General features: G+C 39.3%; 1 protein-coding gene across 4 annotated transcripts in view; it reads right to left on the bottom strand.

The window, feature by feature from the left end:
• Positions 1-18423, bottom strand: part of LOC149836849 (uncharacterized) — a 41371-nt gene extending 22948 nt beyond the window's left edge. For 2 of the 4 annotated variants that reach the window (XM_090007148.1, XM_090007147.1), the window contains exons 1-3: positions 18211-18423; positions 17888-18006; positions 17519-17551 (exon numbers count right to left, since the gene is read on the bottom strand). In XM_090007148.1, coding sequence (XP_089863274.1) covers positions 17535-17551; positions 17888-18006; positions 18211-18368 — 294 coding nt within the window. In that variant the 5' untranslated portion in view covers positions 18369-18423 and the 3' untranslated portion in view covers positions 17519-17534. The remainder of the gene's footprint in view (positions 1-17518; positions 17552-17887; positions 18007-18210) is intronic. The other 2 variants (XM_090007146.1, XM_090007149.1) reach the window with 1 other exon arrangement.
• Between the last annotated feature and the right edge of the window lie 1491 nt (positions 18424-19914).

Below are 19914 nucleotides of genomic sequence, written 5' to 3' on the forward strand. Positions count from 1 at the left end.
CCAAGCGAGCTTTATACCTTTCAAGGGATCCATCACTTTTAGTTTTTACTTTGAAAACCCATCTGCACCCTATTGTTTTCTTGCCTTTAGGAAGATTTTGGAATTCCCAGGTTTTGGCTCTTCTCAGAGCCTCAAGTTCATTGTTCATGGCATTAATCCATTCAGGGCATTTACGTGCTTCTTCAAAATTTCTAGGTTCTATATAAGAGTGGATGGCACTAAGGCGGGCTCTATATCTTGGGGAGAAAGAGTCATAGGAAATGAACCTAGAAGGAGGCCTTCTACTTCTCTCAGTTCTACGAGGGATCACTTCATTCTGAGAGGCACTGGGACTGGCATCATTATATCTGTCAAGAGCACTCCTAAAGTTGTTTTGATCTCTATGAGAGTAGGTGATAGGGTCTCTAGGTAATTCAATAGGTTGATGTGACGAAGGAGACAAGGAGATGTTTTCCTCGGTTTCAAGTTCATTTGGGTTACTTTGATCTGACTCATTATCACTAGTATCATCGTCCTTATTCAATAAATCAAATAAAAAAGAATAATCCATATTTTCATTATGGGGGTCACAACGTTCAAATCCACTAACATTTTCCAAAAAACTCACATTCCTGGAAACATACAATTTATCACTTTTGATATCATAACAACGAAACCCCTTTTGGGTTTCAGAATAGCCAAGAAAGGCACAAGGAATGGCTTTTGGAGAAAGTTTGTCATTCTTATCAGTAAGAACAAAACACTTACACCCAAAGACCCTTAACCTGCTATAATCAGGTTCCTTATCATACAGTTTTTCAAAGGGAGAAATTTTGTTTAAATTTTTCGATGGAAGTCGGTTTATGAGATAGACAGAGGTAAGGGCTGCCTCAGCCCAAAGATTTTTTGGAATGTTTTGAGAAATGAGCAAAGTCCTAGTTGTTTCAATGATGTGCCGGTGTTTTCGTTCGGCTAACCCATTTTGTTGAGGGGTTTTCGGACATGATTTTTGGTGAAGAATTCCAAAATTTTCAAGATAACTCTTAAATTCATTTGAGAGGTATTCTCCTCCAGAGTCAGACCTAAAGATTTTTAAACATCCATTGAATTGATTTGAAATCATCATGTGAAAACTTTTAAAGGTTGAAAAAACTTCATGTTTATGTTTAAGGAAATAAATCCAACAAAACCTAGTATAGTCATCCACAAAGATCACATAATATGAAAAACCTCCTTTTGACATTACCGGAGCCGGTCCCCATACATCGGAATGGACAATTTCAAATGGTTTTGTCGTAAACATGGATCTTTGAGGAAAAGGCAAACATTTCATTTTTCCAAGAATGCATTCATTACACAAAAAGTCACTTTTACAAAGATGTTTAACAAAAGGCAAATACGAGATTTTAACAATATTGGGATGACCCAATCTCTTATGCCATACATGAATGTCTTTGTTTTGGACGACATTGCAAAATTGACTCTTGGGAACTTGAAGAAAATCTACGTAGTAGAGGTCTCCTCTTCTAGAGCCTTCCCCAATCAATCTCCCGGACTGGCGATCCTGTATCCAACATTTATTAGAAGAAAATTTTATATCGCAACCATGGTCCGAGAGTTGGGAAACGGAAAGAAGATTTAGGTTAAGGTTTGGGATAAAACGAATTTTTGGAACAAAGAAGTCTTGTTTTTCAAAATTACCTATTCCTTTAATCTCAAGAGATGTACCGTCCGCGGTTGATACAAAGGATGGAAAAGCACTTTTAGAAAAATTTGAAAGAGTGCAATAACTAGGGGTCATGTGAAAGGATGCCCCGGAATCTAAAAGCCAAGATGTCTTACCGGGGGAAGAGGATGACATAGCGGCTCCGGAAGTACCTCCCTTGAGAAGAGGTTGTAGGGCTTCCACGATTTGTTGAAGAGAAAGAGACTCACTTGATAAAGGGGGTCGTTCTTCAACTTGAGATGCCATAGCCGTTGCAATCAATTTCTTCCATTTAGGACACAAGGGTTTGATATGTCCGGGTTCTTTACAATGATAGCAAGTTACTTTGCTATAGTCTCTTTTGCCATACCGATCATTTCCTCCTTGACCTTGATTCTTGAAATGAGGAGGTCTATAGGTCCTCATGTTATTTCCCGGTCTTGACACGGCATTAGCCATTTCACCATCTTCTTGAGTAGAAGAAGTAACAAGAATGCTAGGGTTATTTTTGCCACTCCCCATACGGGTTTCTTCACCACTTAGCTTGGTGATAACATCTTCGAGTGAGGGGGATGTGAAGGCGAAGAGAAGAGAGGACCGAACTTGTTCAAATTCGGGTCTAAGGCCATTTAAAAAATTGAAGAACCGGTCTTCTTCAAGTTGTTTGTGCCTTAATTCGATAGCCTCACCACTCCATTTAGGTTCAAGAATTGCGAGCTCGTCCCAAATAGAGGATAATTCGGCAAAGTACTCCCGAATGGTCATGTCATTTTGTTGGAGAGTCAAAGCCCTCTTTTGAAGAAAGTACTTGTGGGATAGATCTCTTGAGGTGTACATTTTTTCAAGATATACCCAAGCTTCGAAAGCCCTTTTAAATTTGATGATGTTGGCATTTATCTTGGTCTCAACGGATGAGAAAATCCAAGATAATATCTTGAAGTTCTTCATTTCCCAATCATCATGTTTCTTAGAATACTCTTCAAGGGCCTTTTGTCTTTCATCCCCTTCAAGAATCTTAATATCACCTCCTTCAACAATGGTAATTTTGGGTTCCGGTTCCGGTATGGATCCATAAACGTAACCCCAAAGCCCCTTTCCTTTAATATGGGCTTCCATATTACCGGCCCAAATATGATAGTTTGAGCCATTAAGCTTAAACCCAAGAGAGAAATGGGAGTCTTTTTCGCCCATTAGAGAGGAAAGAATGCAAGAGATAGTATGTACCTTAATTACTTTTTGCGTCTTTCTTGACAAAAGGAGCTCCTAAAATATTGCTCGAAGAAGATGATCCTCTTTGATTTTAAAAAACTTGAAGGCACGCTTCCCGAGGAATGCAAAAGAAGGCGAGTCGCAATTCTTCTTCTTCAACCTGGCTTTGATACCATGTAAAAGTATCTTCAACAAGATACTTTAGTCGATAACACAACAACCTTAAGAATAAATGTGTGAACATACACACCCAAGAACACTTGTGCACAACAAACACAACACACCGAATCACAAATGTGCACTTGCACCCATAAGTTTCATAAACACTAAAGAGGTTGGGCTATAATCCCAAATCCCTTGAAGAAATACAAGAGGAGATGCCCATATATATAGGGCTTTGGAGAAGGCCTTGGGAGGGGCTCCACATAGTCGTTGAAGCCCCTCCAACGGTCACAAATGTGACCGTTGGAGGGGTCCAACGACTAGTGGGTTGGGCCCCTCCCAATGCATGTATAATGCATTAAATGAAAAAGCAAAAATAAATAAAGAAAAAAGAAAAAAAAGAAAATACAAAAAACATATTCTTGAAAAAGAATGTGTAAAATTCCTAAACTACCCTTACTATGACTATATATATTTTATATATATAATTGGTAAATACATATACATATATTATATATATGTATATGTATTACCTTATATATATAAAATATATATACGAAATTACAAGTTTGATTACATAATTTAACAGACAGCACTCAAAGCACAACAGCAACAAATTTGTTGAACATCAAATTCTGCTACAGACCATAGTTCATTCAAATGGGACAAAACCACCTCTACTGCTCAATGAAACAGAGCTTCAGAGGTGTGTTACGGCTGAACTACCTGTGTTGGCAGAAACAAAAAAAAAAGAATGGCTAATTGTACCTGATGGCAGAGAGAGAGTCTTGTTCTTCTTCATATTATTATTATTATTCCTTTCGGCAAAGAAAGGGAGAGCAAGAGACGAGAGTGGGCGAGAGAGAGAGAGAGGCGAAAGAGAACGAGAGACGAGAGGGAGAGCGAGAGGTGAGCTGTAGAGAGAGAGAGACCCTAATTAGGGTCAGGCCTGTCGCTTGAGCTTTGACCCCCTTTTGACCCGAAACCTCTGTGGCGTACCTCGCCCTGAGGCATATGCCTCATAGCCCATGAGATGTGTGCCTTGGGGCATTTGCCTTATTTCAATGCGCCTCAAGGCACAAGGGCCCTCACCTTGGGGCGAGGCGCAAACCTTTGAGACGCACCTCGCCCTGAGGCGTACGCCTCATAGCCCATGAGGCATCCGCCTCGAGGCATTTGCCTTATTTCAATGCGCCTCAAGGCACAAGGGACTTCGCCTTAGGGCGAGGCGCAAACCTTTAAGGTGCACCTCGCCCTAAGGCGTGCGCCTCATAACCCATGAAGCGTGCGCCTCGGAGCATTTGCCTTATATCAATGCACCTGAAGGCACAAGGGCCCTCGCCCTGAGGCGTGTTTTTAACAACATTGAGTAGAAATGATCTTGAGCACTGAGACATTGCTTGCAATTTACTATGTTATAGCTAGGTGAAGTTTTTCACTAAACAGGAGACCAAAAATAAATGTTTTGTGATGCTACAATTACTTGCCGACATCTCTGATTAGTTGGAGATCTTGTCAACTTACTGGTGTAACTTTCATAAGAATGAGATCAAATTATTAAGAATGTATATTGTTTACGGACAGTGTTGTGAAAAGCGTTGAGGTGTAGCAAGGCGCTCCACCAAAATCTGAGGCGAGGCGTAAAGCGTAAGCCTCAAAAAAAAAATTAAAACTTAAAAAAAAACTATAAAAATATCTAAAATTACAAATAAATAAAAAAATGCTTTATTGATGAAGCAACAACCAACAAGAAATAAAAAATCTCAAATAAATACTGAAAAGTATGAGATTAACATGTAAAAGTAACATTAATGCAACAATTCTATTTTCTACTATGTGACCTGCAATACACAGATTTGAAATTCAATCTAATTCTGTTTTCTACTATGTGACATGCAAAATACAAGCAGCGGTCTATGAGTAAAGAGGCATCAATACAATGGCTTGAAGATGAGTAACATTAAAACCACAATTAAAATTATAAGAAAATAAGGTGTCAAGCATACTTAGCAAGATAAGAAAACAACAAAAATAATTTAGAAACAACATATAGTAAAAATCAACCACTAATGTTGTTTTTTACCAGTTTTAAGAATAAACATTATGACCAACAGCAAGGCCAAACTAGCAACTCAGATATTCACAAATAATCATTATGTTATACCGAGCTTTTAACATAATCAGTAGCTGCCAATACAAACATGCACGCATGCACACACACATAGACACACATACACATACATATAAATGTATATACAATGCATGTTGTACAACATAAATTCTATCTATTTAATGTTGTATACCAGACCAAAATTTAACACTAAAAGAGAGTAGAACTCAATCGAACTGAAGACTGTTATTTCACACAGAAAAATATATACAAATTTCTTTCATATCTAAATGACAGAAAAATAACAGAAAAGAAATTTTGTAAATGAAGAGGGGAAGGAGCATTACCTAAATGAAGAAGTTTGTGTGGCCGAGATAGAGACTGTGTGTGAGAGACGAGAGAGAGACTGTGTGTGAGAGACGAGAGAGAGAGAGAGACTGCGTGTGAGAGACGAGAGAGAGAGAGAGACTGCGTGTGAGAGACGAGAGAGAGAGAGAGACTGCGTGTGAGAGACGAGAGAGAGAGAGAGACTGTGTGTGAGAGACGAGAGAGACTTTGTGAGAAAAATACGAGAGATAGAGAGAAATACTGCGTGAAAACAGATATAGGGTCGGAGGCCCTTTTTTAAACCCTAATTTTTTGTCAAATGAGGACTTTGACCCCTCATTTGACCAAAATTTCAAGGCATGTGCGCCTCATCTTGAGGCGCGTCTCGCCTCGAGGCGTGCGTCTCAAGGCCTATGAGGCGCATGCCTCAGGGGTTTTACGCCTTATCCTTGCGCCTCAAGGCATAAAGCCCCTCGCCTTGAAGCGCGTTTTTAATAACACTGTTTACGGATCTGGGTCTGAACCTTTTATGTAACCTGTAACAATATTTGATGTTATCAGGTCTGGGCTAATGTAAGACCCGATCTAACTTGTAACATGTATATATATTGTGAAATATAGGGCACGATACAAGAGAGGAATCGCACCTCTCATTGTCGCCCCTTTTTCTCTCAACTTTCTTTCTCTTCTGTAGTGGCTGAACGCTGGAGCGTGATCTCTTACATGGTATCAGAGCAGGTTCGTGTCTGATCACCACCCAAGTGTGTGAATCTGATTCCAGAAGGTATGTCCTGCGAGATCCAATAATCTAACAGGTATAGTGATTTCCTTTTTCTCCTTTTCCTTCTCGTTTCTATCTCCCTCCTCAACATCTATCTCTATTCTACCGTGATCCTTTCTTTTTCTCCAAAATCAAATTCTGTTTTCCTGATTGAATCGGATTTCTGTTGACTTCAAATCTGTCTCTCTTTCATTCAAATCAATTTTTTTCAGGCACCATACAGAGCTGTCGTTTTAAATCTCCTAAGTTTAGCTAGGTCTTGATTTCAGATCTGATCCACGTATCAGAGCTGTGTGAGGATCGATTCTTCTTTTTTTTTAAACAGATTGAAATCTGTTCACATAACGTCTGATCTGGTATTGTCGACAGACCTCAATTCTTGACAGACCTGATCTCCTTTTTCTTGCTTCTTTCATCCATCGGATTTGATTTCCCTCTCATTTATCGTCAACATTATTTCTGATCATTGTCGTGAGATCCAAAAACAAATATATATATATATATTAAGAAGGGGTGTGTTCTGCCCTAACGTCTGCCCCACTTTTGATGATTAACGGCAGACCTGGTCAAATCAGAATCAGACCAGATTTGACCTGTTTCTCAAGAGCTAGGGAGCACTGCTGATTATTTCTGACTGCTGCAGAAAGACTGTCTGTACTCGTACCTAAAAAAAAGGGCGAGAATTGTATTGCTGGACTGAGTGTTCCCTTGGGTTGCTATGTTCTATTTATTAGCTTTCGTGCCATCAACCCCTGTTTATCTTTCCTCATGGATTCCTTTTTTCTTTCGTCTAGTTTTATTGGCCAACTCATATCTGAAAAGTTGAACAACTCGAATTACTTAACCTGGAAGAGGCAAATTTTGCCTTTTATTAGAAGTTTGGATCTCTCTGGACACCTCGATGGAACAATTCATGCACCACCAGAGTTTGTCTTGCAGGAAGAACGAGATGATAAAGGGGAGGTTTCCAACAAATTAGTTCGTAATCTAGAGTTTGTAGCATGGAGGAAAAAAGATCAGGCGGTTTTGGCCTACATTACCTCTACTCTCTCCCAAGAGGTATTAGTGGTCATTCCAGATGAATGTTCGGCTAGAGAGTTGTGGCAGATATTGGCACAGACCTACTCACAGATTTCAGAAGCTAGGATTCTGCATTTAAAGAGATAATTTCAGCTCTTGAAAAAAGAGAGTTTATCAATTACAGAATGCTTGAACAAAGTCAAAAGTATCACAGATCAACTAGCCATGGTGGGTTGCGAAATCCCTGACAAAGAAAAAGTTCAACAGGCATTGACTGGTCCTGGATCTGACTACCACATATTGGTTACCTCTCTCCTATGTCTTCCTTCATTGGCCAGTTTTGAAGATCTACGTGCGAAACTACTGTAGTATGAGGTTACCATTAGAGGTGAGGAGATGGCACTGAATTCTAGTAACCATGATGCCGAGGACGTGGAGGTTTTAGAGGAAGACGTGGACAAGAAAGAAACAATCAAGGAGGCCGTGGATTGCTTCTCGCGCCCACCATGTTACCTAACTCATTTTCAGAGAACCAGCAATCTAGAAATGTACCAACATGTTTTCAGTGTAATAAAAGGGGGCGCATTAAAGTGAATTGCTGGCATAATCCACAAAACAAAGGCAAATTTAATGGTGCGGGATCTTTTAATAGAGGAAAAGCAAGGGAAGGCTCTAAAGATGATGAAAAGGAGAATGTGAAGAATCTCCTTATTTCTGCTCTTTCAGGGCTGAACTTCAAATAGACTGAGCAGGGAACTTGGTACATTGATTCTGGGGCTACTGCACATGTGACATGTGATGTTGGTAAGATTTCAAAACCCAATTCTTATCGTGGTAAATTTAGTATTAAAACTGGAGATGGTGCTCTTCATCCTATCTCTCATGTTGAAAATGTTTCCCTTTCACTCTCTAATTCCTCTCTACGTTTGTCTAATGTTTATCATACTCCCAATATTGTCAAAAATATTGTTTCTGTTTCGAAACTTGTCGACAATAATAATTCTTTTGTCGAATTTACTCCTTTTGTATGTGTTAAGGATCTTCTCACGAAGAAGACGCTCGTTGAAGGAGAACGACAGGAAAATATGTACGTCCTCAAGGAGTCTCCTCATGTTCGTGATGCTTCAACAAATTCACAGCCAGTGTCATTCAAAAATTGTTTTAATATATCTCAATGTAATAAGTCAGAGATCTGGCATCGTCGTCTGGTTATTGTAATCATTCATTTATTGAGAAACTTGTGTCTGATGGGCTTGTTCCACGATCTAGTTTGAGTGTTAAGTCTGATATTTAAATTTGTTCCAGTTGCCAACCATGTAAGAGTCATGTTCTCCCATTTCACTCAATAAATCAAAGAGCTTCTATGTCTTTTGAAATTGTTTATTCTGATGTTTGAGGACCTGCCCCACAATCTTATTTATTAGGCAGCCGTTATTATGTTACATTCATCGATAGCTATTCTAGATACACTTGGATTTATTTTGTGAAACACAAATTTGAGGTGTTCAAGCTTTTTCACTCATTTTGTACTTTAGTTTATAATCAATTCTCGTCTAAAATTCAATATTTTCAATGTGATGGTGGGAGAGAGTATTTATCAAAGGAATTTACTGAATTTCTCCAAGATAATGGAATAAGTCGTCAAATATCTTGTTCGCATACACCACAACAAAATGGTGTGACAGTAAGAAAACACTGACACATTGTAGAAACCGCATTGAGCATGTTACATGGCACTCATACTCCTTTAAGCTTGTGGACAGAAGCTTTTCATTCCGTTGTGTATGTCATAAATTGGCTGCCGATGAAATTGCTAGAGAATCAATCTCCTTATTTTACACTCTTTGAGGTTCACCCTGACTATAATGAATTGCGAGTGTTTGGTTGTACATGCTATATTCATATTGACAGTTCTCAACGTGACAAGTTCCAGGATAAGGCATACAGGTATAAGTTTGTTGGATATACTGATCAGTACAAAGGTTATCGCTGCTATGACCCTACTACTGGTCGCATCAGAGTTTGACCAATACTGAGGGCCCAAAGAGTGTAGAGGGACACAGCAAGAACGTTGAAGGTTATCAGCCATGACTCGTCGTTGAGTTGTTTGATCAAATGGAGACACACGACGCTTCCTCATGTGATACATTACCCGTTGAACGGAATGAGAAGACGTGCATCCATAAAGGAAAGAGTCGTCAAATATGCAGGATACTACTATGCCGGTCGTTTCAGATGTTACAAAGCTTGAAGGGGCTATTTATGTGCCGCGAAACAAAGGCAATGCTCAGTGACTTATTGTGCAGCCTAGGAGGTCTGAGAGGATTCGTCATCCTATTGAAAAATAGGTCAGTTATGATAACTTCTCCACAGACTTACAGATGTTTATCTCCCAGATTGCAAAGCAGGATGAACCCATCAGTTTTCTACAAGCGTATATGTCAATCAAATGGGTTGAGACTATGAATGAGGAAATGGAAGCTTTACATGAGTCTGGGACTTGGGAGATTGTTCCTAGACCATCATACAAAAATGTTGTAGGGTCTAAATGGGTCTATAAAATAAAGTATAAACCTGATGGATCTATTGAACGCTACAAGGCGAGGCTAGTAGCAAAAAGTTTCACTCAAGAATACGGGCAATATTATGACAAGACATTTAGTCCTGTGGTCAAAATGAGAACTATTCGATTAATCTTGTCTTTGTCAGTTCAGTATGGATGGACTCTCAGCCAACTTGATGTCAAAAATGCATTTTTCATGGCACCCTGAAAGAAGAGGTGTATATGGAGCAACCCCTTGTTTACGCAAAACATATCCCCAACACACATGTTTGCAAGTTACGAAAAGCCATCTATGGGTTAAAGCAGGCCTCTCGCTCATGGTTTGATAGTTTCTCCCTTGAAGTTCAACGACATGGATTTATTTGGTCTCACCTTAATCATTCACTATTCATTTTTCGAGATCGTCAGGTACGCACTTTGATTCTTATATATGTGGATGATATTATCATTACTGGGAATTCTGATAAACACATAGACGCTACTAGGAACTTACTGAGCCGACAGTTTAAGATGAAAGATTTGGGGGTCTTGCATTATTTCTTGGGTATCTCTTTCATTAACCCAACACAAATATACTTTGGACTTATTAGATAAGGTAGGCATGCAAGATTGCAAACCAATATCCACTCCTAGTGTACTAAAGTATAAGCTTAGCTCTCAGGATGGGCAGGCATATGGAGATCCTAGGCAATATCGCAGTCTTGTGGGTATGCTTCAATATCTCACTTTCACTAGACCAGACATTGTGTATGCAGTGAATCAAGTCTCTCAATTCATGCATGACCCGCGAACAAAGCATATGAATACTGTTAAGATCCTTCGATACTTAAAAGGAACTCTTGGGGATGACTTAGTTTATCACCAGTCCAAATCCAAAGGGGAGCAACATCGACTGGATGTATATATAGATGCAGATTGGGCTGAAGATCCAGATGACAGGTGTTCGGTTTTCGGATATTGTGCCTTTCTTGATGAGAATTAGATCACATGGAGTAGCAAAAAACAACGTGCAGTTGCACGATCCAGTACTGAAGATGAGTATCGATCTATGGCAGTTGCTACAACAGAGGCTACATGGCTGAGGCATCTTTACTCTGAGGTCGGAGAATTTATTTTACCCACCATTCTCTTATGTGACAATCAGAGGGGTATCCAGATTGCCTTCAATCCCATTCACCACAGTCGCACCAAGCATATAGAGATTGATCAACACTTCATTCGGCAAAAGACAGAAGATAGAGAAGTTGAACCAGTCTACATTCCCACGGTTGATCAAGTGGCAAATTTGTTTACTAAGGGCCTTACCATTATACGCTTTTGGTTCTTAAAGAACAAGTTGTACATGGTGCAAGATCATGCACAACTTGAGGGAGGGTATTAAGAATGTATATTGTTTACGGATCTGGGTCTGGACCTTTTATGTAACCTGTAACAATATTTGATGTTATCGGGTCTGGGCTAATGTAAAACCCGATCCAACTTGTAACATGTATATATATTGTGAAATATAGGGCACGATACAAGAGAGGAATCACACCTCTCACTGCCGCCCCTCTTTCTCTCAACTTTCTTTCTCTTCTGTAGTGGCTGAATGCTGGAGTGTGATCTCTTACACAAATACCATTATTCAACCCATAGTAACAAATATGAGTTTCAGCTATATTTCAGCAATGAAAAATCTTGGGATATTATCATTTTCTCGATAAATATCAGGAAAATCTCAAAAAATAAAAAATTTAAAAAAAAGTTGGAGTATTAAGAAAAAAATACTTGTTAAGTAAAGATGCAATAAAACATGAATGTAAATATAAACAAGAAAAATTACATGTTAAGAAGCAATAAAACATGAACACAAAACATAAATATAAGTTCCTCAGATTTTCCCAGTATTATCACGATAAATTAGATTCCCAGTATTTTCAAAATATTATGAGATTTTGCTTGTAAAATCGTTTTTTTATTTTACAGTGATAATATCATGATATTTTCAAAACATTGCCGATATTTGTGACCATGATTCAATCCATGTAAAAGGAAAGGAATGTCTAATTTGACTATGAAACTGCTGTTTTTTTCATATGAATTGCTTTAGTATGAAGCTAAATGTTTAAGTCGTAACTCTCTCTCTCTCTCTCTCCCTCCATAAGGACGGGTGGTTTAATGTAGTGAAAGATGAAGAAGGAAAAAATGGGTAAGTCATACAGACGATATTATCCAGTCATTTCAAACATAATACTGTTTACAGTTCAACAAATTACTACCCTTAACCCAAAAGAATCAAGATTATAAAATCTATAGAAAGTCAGCATGGAGAAGTGACGAAGAATAATCCAAGCACCTGTGAGTGCATGCAGGTACAAACCACGCAATAACTAACTAACTAAAAAGGCAACTATATAACCCACTTATATAATATCCCACTCCCCTTGAGTTCAGTAAGTCACGTTCATCTAAAGAGCCGGTTGAGATGTGCCTTGAATTCTATGTTACAACCCCAACACATGGCGTTTGAAGAAAACGATATTGAGGAATTTTTGGAAGTTTGTGGTAGCAGAGTGACTGGGTTGTTAGGCTCGGGACTGTAGCCCACCATTGGCTTTGTGGGGGTGCGGGGGCGAAGCCCCCCGCGGTATGGACACAATCCGTTTGTAATAAGGTCCTTTAAATACTCTTTTAGGATTTTCTTGCTTAGGTAACTTTTTGTGAGATTGGGTGTTATGTGCGGCTTTTGGTTTTCTGTGACAGAGAGTCGTCATCTACCTTTGTAATCCTTTTTTTTTGACATAGTGAAAATATTTGCTCCTCTGCCGCCCATGGACGTAAGCCTTTGGCCGAACAACATAAATCCTGTGTTATTGTGTGTGCTTGTTTCTTCTTGAATCTCTCTCTCTATTGTGTTTATTTGTGCAACTTTCTAACAAACTAATATCAAAGCTCTGTTTTGTTCTGAGAAGCACGATGACGACTAAGTTCGATATTCAAAAGTTTGATTGTATCAACAGCTTTAGTTTATGGCAAGTGAAGATGCGAGACATCCTTACTCAACAAGGGTTGAAGAAGGCATTGTTGGGTCGTGAAAAGATACTGACTACATTGACCAATGATCAAAAGGAGATGGATGACAAAGCCTTGACAGTGATACAACTATGTTTATCTGATGAGGTTTTGCGAGAAGTAGCAAACGAGAAGATTGTTGCTTCGTTGTGGCTCAGGCTGGAGTCACTTTACATGACGAAGTCTCTCACCATTAAGTTGTATCTAAAACAGAGGTTGTTCATGTTTCATATGTCAGATAGTACTTATATTAAATCCCATCTTGATGAATTTAATTTCATAGTTATGGATCTTGCTAATATTGATATTAAGTCCGAAGATGAGGATTTGGCCCTATTGCTAGTATTCTCCTTGCCTCTCTCTTATAAACATATGTGTGATACCTTGTTGTATGGTAGAGATACTATCTCTGTTAAAGAAGTGAGATCTTTGTTGTTGTCAAGAGAGTTGATTGGGAATTAATTGACTAAGGGCGAAGACAGTAAGGCTAAAGGTTTATTTGTCAGGGGAAGGACAAAGGAAAAAGGACCTAGTAGTGGACAAAAGTCTAGATCGAAGTCTAGACATAGCCATTTGACCTGCAATTATTACAAGAAGAAATGACACATTAAAGTTGATTGTTATAAATTGAAAAACAAATAAAAAATGGCTGAAAAGAAAGATCAGCAAAATTCAAAGCCAGCTGAGGCTAGTGTAGCAGAGATGAATTTCGTGGACCTTGATATTGTTTTGTCTATTACTGTTGATTCAAGACCGAAGGATGAGTGGGTTCTTAATTCAAGTTTCTCTTATCATATGCATCCCAATAGGGATTAGTTCTCCACATATGATTTGGTCAATGGTGGAGTCGTTTTGATGGGCAACAATGCTTCCTGCAAGACAATTGATAAGGGGACAATAAAAATCAGAATACATGATGGCATTGTGAGAACTCTAAAAAATGTGTGGCATGTTCCAGAATTAAAGAAAAAAATGATTTCTTTGGGCACTCTTAATTAAAATTGGTGCAAATACACAGCTTCGGGTGGAGTGTTAAAAGTCAGTAGTGGTGTCATTGTTGTGATGAAAGCAAAGAAGGTTGGAAACCTTTATGTGCTTGAAGGTAGTGGTTCAGCTTTAGCTTTATCCAGTTCATCAGAGTTGGCACTTACCCAGTTGTGGCATATGAGATTGGGGCACATGAAAGAGAAGGGCTTGACGATGTTGAGTAAGAGAGGTCTTCTTTCTGACCAGAGCATTAGCAAATTAGCTTTCTCTGAACACTGTGTGTTTGGAAAACATAAAAAAGTTCAATTTTCAAAGGCAACTCGTAGAACCAATTGGACTCTAGATTACATTCATTTTGATCTTTGAGGGTCATCTCATGTTCCATCCAAAGGTGGTGGCAGTTATATGCTTAACTTCATTGATGATTTTTCTAGAAAGGTCTGGGTTTATTTTCTGAAGCATAAGTATGAAGTATTTAAGAACTTCAAGTAGTGGAAGGCAATTATTGAAAATCATACGAACAAGAAAATTAAGATATTGAGAACTGACAATGGTCTAGAAATTTGTTCTTCTGAGTTTGATGAAGTCTGCAAGAACGAGGAATTTCATGACAAAACAATTTTTGGATCACCACAGCAAAATGGAGCTGCAGAGCGAATGAACATAACTCTTTTGAAGAGAGCACGTTGCATGGTCTTTCATGGAGGCCTTTCGAAAGACTTTTGGGCAAAAGCAGTGTCTACAACCTACTATTTAGTAAATTGTTCTCTATCTATAGCATTGGAATTCAAAACGACATAAGAGGTATGGTCTGGTAACACACTTGATTATTCTGATTTAAAAGTTTTTTTTTGCCCTGCTTATGCTCATGTTAATGACGGTAAATTAGAGCCTACGGCTAAGAAATGCATATTTCTTGATTATGCTTATGGGGTGAAGGGATATATGTTATGATATCTTCTAAGAAATGCATATTTCTTGGTTATGCTTCTGGGGTGAAGGGATATAGGTTATGATATTTTTATTATAAATCACCTAAAATCATAATCAGAAGAGATGTTACCATTGAAGAAAATGCAATGCTTTACCCAATAAAGGAGTCATCTTTGTGTGATGAAGGTAGGGTGGAGAGCATTGCAATGCAAGTGGAGCTTGAGAGTGCAAACCAAGCTCCTTCAGAAAATCATATTGAAGAGCCCATTCAAGGCCAAGAGCAAGATGTTGGTGAAGTGGAAGAAACAACAGAACCACGGTACAAACTTGCTAGAGATAGATCCAGGAGAGAGGTCAGGCCACCTCAGAGATATGGGTTTGAAGAACTGGTGGCGTATGCTTTATCAATAGCTCAAGAAACAGTTGATGTTAGTGAGCTTTCCAAATTTGCAGAAGTTGTTTCTTGTGTTGATTCACCACAGTGGACTGCTGCAATGGAGAAAGAGATTGAGTCTCTTCAAAAGAACAATACTTGGGAGCTATGTAGTCAAAAGCGCTAGGTGGTACCTGGACGTTAGACCCCTAAAAAGATTAGTCGGATTAGTTGGTACCCCAATTAAAATGTAAAAAAGTACATAAAAATATGTTTAATTCTTTTACTAATAAGATGTTTTCATTACACAAGTACAAAATTACACATACTTTCACAAAATATATTATTATACATATATATAATTGTACACAAACAAATATATATATATATATATTTTAATTATTCATAATATATTCAGTATAATCAACAAAATATGCTTTCAACCTTTCACAGAAGCACAATAACACATACATATATAAATAACATATTACATAATTCATAATACTAAACATGCTTTCAGGATTTTATAGAAAAATTCATCAGAAACAAACACACATATATAAAAAACATAATAAATTAAAATTAATTGTGCATGCTTTCAATGTTTCACAAAAAAAAAAATCAAAAGCAAAGTAACACACACACACACATATATATATATATAAGCATGATTTCATAAAACAAATCACACTATCACACACGTAGATATACAACAACAACAACAACTACTACTAGGCCTTCATCCCAAAACAATTGGGGTCGGCGATATGAACCAAAAAAGAAAATCATTCTAGGTCTTCCACATGAATCCTTCTCCTCCAATCATTTCTATCCAATGCCATGTCCTCGGTGAGGTTCAAAGCATTCATATCCTTTCCTATCACACACGTAGATATAATTATATATATACAAAAAAAATAACAATATATAAGAATAATAAATGGCTAAATTGCCCTCGTGCCTAGGCAGAGGCAGCTTAGTCATCGACTAGGTGCCTTAGTCAGTGCCTAGTCCGCAAAATTGGTACTTTTTAAGGTACTCACCTAGGAATTGCATAGCCTAGGCATTTTACTTACGTCCAACCGACTAGGCAAACTAGTCGGTGCCTAGTTGGGGCTTTTGACTACATAGCTTGAGAGTTGGTGAAGCCACAATGAAAGAAGATCGTTGACTGTAAATGGGTCTTCAAGACAAATGAAGGAATCCCAAGTGTGAAGAATACCAGATACAAGGCACAATTGGTTGCAAAGGGCTATAGCCAAGTGAAAGGTGTTGACTACAATGATGTATTTTCACCAGTTGTTAGACATAGCTCTATTTGTATCTTGCTTACATTGATAACCATGCATGATCAACATTTGGAACAACTTGATATCAAAACTGCCTTCTTGCATGGTAAGCTAGAGGAGCAGATCTATATGCAACAACCTCAGGGTTTTGAAGTGGAAAGAAAGAAAGATCATGTGTGCTTGTTGAAGAAGTCACTTTATGGCTTGAAGCAATCACCTCAGTAGTGGTACAAATGGTTTGACTCCTTTATGGTTGATCGGATATTCTAAAAGCAACTATAATAATTGTGTGTATCTTAAAAAAATATTTGATGGTTCCTTCATCCACTTGTTTCTTTATGTTGACGATATGCTTATTACAACCAAAAACGTGTTTAAGACTGAAAGGCTCAAAGCTCAATTAAGTAGTGAATTTGAGATGAAAGATCTCAAAGCAGCTAAGAAGATTCTTGGCATGGAAATACACAGAGACCTAAATGCAGAAAAGTTGTATATGACTCAGAAGGTTTATATTGAGAAGGTCTTGTGAGTATGAGTATTTTGTGTGGCTTTAGGTTTTCTCGGATAGAGAGTCATCTACCTTTGTAATCCTTTTTTTTACGGTGAAAATATCTACTCCTCTGCTGCCCGTGGACGTAGATCTTTGGCCGAACCACGTAAATCATCTCTCTCTCTCTCTCTCTCTCTCTCTCTCTCTCTCTCTCTCTCTCTCTCTCTCTCTCTCTCTCTCTCTCTCTCTCTCTCTCTCTCTCTCTCTCTCTCTCTCTCTCTGTGTGTGTAACTTTCTAACAGAGCAGAATTTACTATTAACATAAAACTTGCAAATTAGAGAAAAAAGAAAACCTCTGTTGCGATCAAGCAGAAAAAATGTAACACCTCCAAGAAGCACCAATCATTTTGGTGGGCATTCTTGTATTAGAAATTATACTCCTTAGGAGTTTAAAAAATGTGCATATCCATCATTGATATGCAAATTGAGACTAGAAAATTCCCACTATCAGCTAAAAGTCTCTAGGAAGAGCGTACCTTAAGGTACTAGGAATCATCTTGGTTTGTTTACTGCACCAACCAAAACCAGTACATATGAAAGCATGATGAGCTAAAAAAAGGCAATTATAACTTCCAAGGTTACAGGTGCTAAAAAAGGACGTAATGGTCATAAAATTTTCAAACAAATCGATTAAAAGAAGTCAGATTATTAGCAAAAAAGAGTGAATCCAAGTAGAAAGACATATCCACGACATAAAGGCAAAAGAGAAAAAGCTACAAAAAGCAAAGATGGGAATTATTCCATCAAGCACAAAAAAATCATCCAGTCCAGACACTAAACCATGAAAGGGAACGACGAACAAATAAACAAAACAAGGGAAAGAGGAAAGAGACGGAGGATGGTACCTTCAGACAGCCATCCCCAATTGGCAGACTTCACGGAAAGCATGGAAGTCAGCAAAGCGGATGCAGTAACGCTGTGCAGAGGCATCAAAGACTCAACGGGCCCCAACATCCTAGCTATCCTACAAACAACAAAAAGGCCACATAATTTTCAGAGAAGCAATCATGAAAATCAAGATGAATAACCACAAACGGGTGAAAAACGAATCATACTTCCGAACGAATTCGCGGAGAATGAAGCAGAAAACGAAAGTGGGCAATTGAGGAATAGAATCTTTCTCAAGCAAAACGTAAACTGGTGGAAAGAAACAAGATAGAGAGCCGACCTTGAGATGTGTGCATGCTGCCGCAGGGGAGAGCGAGCGAGTTGGGGAGTGGCGGAAGGAACGCCGGCGTTGGGCCTCACTCGAGACACGATGAATGACCTGCTGCTTCCGACTGAAGAACGCACCACTCTCCTCACACAGGCAGCAGACGATGCCATTTTTCTTTGCTGGTTCAATCTGCGAGAGAGAGATACAAACCCCAGAAAGGCTATGTGCCAAAAACCCTCCCTCAGGTCCCACGTGGTAAGCGGGGTCCTTTGTCACTGAAGACCCAGGGTCGAATCTCTCTGCCACATGGGGCGGCTGTTGTTCTGGGAGGGTCCGCCTAACCCAGCTTGCCTTTCACAAAAAAAATCAATGGTCAAAATTCTTTGTCAATTTCCAAGATTTCAAATATAATTATTTCATTAAAAACACATAATTCAGGATACGGGGTCTGAATCTTCAAAAAAGTAATGAAAAACCCTTAGCATGTTTCATTTAGCATATTTGCATCACTCCTTTAGTGTGAATGCATCTCCAAACTGGCAAAATTTGATAAAGTGGCTGATGCCATTCTTGACGAAGTCGCAAAGGCTTGCAGAACCCATCCAAGGACCCTTCCTTTGGAGGAGCATTGTCTAGTGTCATTCATCTTTGCAAGGCAAAGAGAGCCGTTGTATGGTGTAATGGTAAGGTGCTTGGGCTGCCAGCGAGAGAGATCACGGGTTCGAATCCCGGGGGAGTAGAAACGATCCTTTTGGCTTCTTTAGTTCTCTTTTCTCTTCTTCTTTGGGTAGTCGCAGCCGACCCTTTTAGCCTTTTCTCAAGGCTCCTCATGCTCGACTCTCTCATCCACTCGGCTTCTCTTTCTCCTCCTTCTAACGAATGCGAGACCAGGACAATAAATTTAGTGAGACCCGAGAACGAAAACAAGAACGAGAATGGGACAGGCAAGGGTGAGAGCCAGGATGGAGGCAGGGACAGTAAATTTGAGAGCAAGGGTGGAGGTCCAAAGTAGGGATGGCAGTGGACCGGGGAAAAGCGGGGGCCCGCCCAGTTTGGACCGGGGATGAAGGGTATGAAACGGGGATGGAGGCGGGGACGGACTTACACTTTTCCTCGCCCCGTCCCCACCACGATCACTGCCTAGCCCCGCCTCGCCCCATCCCTTCTAAAGGATGGCAATAGACTATGGGGAAACGGGCCCCACCCTGCATCATCCCTGTTTGAATCGGGGATGGAGGACATGAAACGGGGATGAAGGCGGGGGTGGAGGTTAAAATCCATCCCCGTGCAGGGATGAAGGTTCTAATCTTGAGACGGGGCGGAGGTGGAGACCCTCTCCCCCGCCCCGGTCCATTGCCATCCCTAGTCCAAAGTTCCCCCTCATGAGGATAGAGGTCACTATTTTGAGATGAGGCAGGGATGAAGACCTTTCTCCTGCACCCGCTCCGTTCCACTGTCATCCCTAATTAAATATTAGTACTACAAACTAATGGGGCTTGTGTGGTTTGTTGGAGCAGTCAGTGCATGTTTGGTTGTGGTGGGACGTTGCAAGTTCAAAACCCAGTGGTACATTGAATAATAACCGGTGTGGGACTGCCTAACCCCAGCTTGCCTTTTAAAATAAAAATATTAGTACTACAAACAAGCTTATTGAAATTTTAGTTGGTTATAAATTAGGCTTTAACCGGGCGTGTTTAGCTGAATAAGCCATAAATT

This window comes from Nuphar pumila, chromosome 5 (assembly GCF_984573655.1).
Source record: "Nuphar pumila chromosome 5, dmNupPumi1.hap1.1, whole genome shotgun sequence".
NCBI classification, from domain to species: domain Eukaryota; kingdom Viridiplantae; phylum Streptophyta; class Magnoliopsida; order Nymphaeales; family Nymphaeaceae; genus Nuphar; species Nuphar pumila.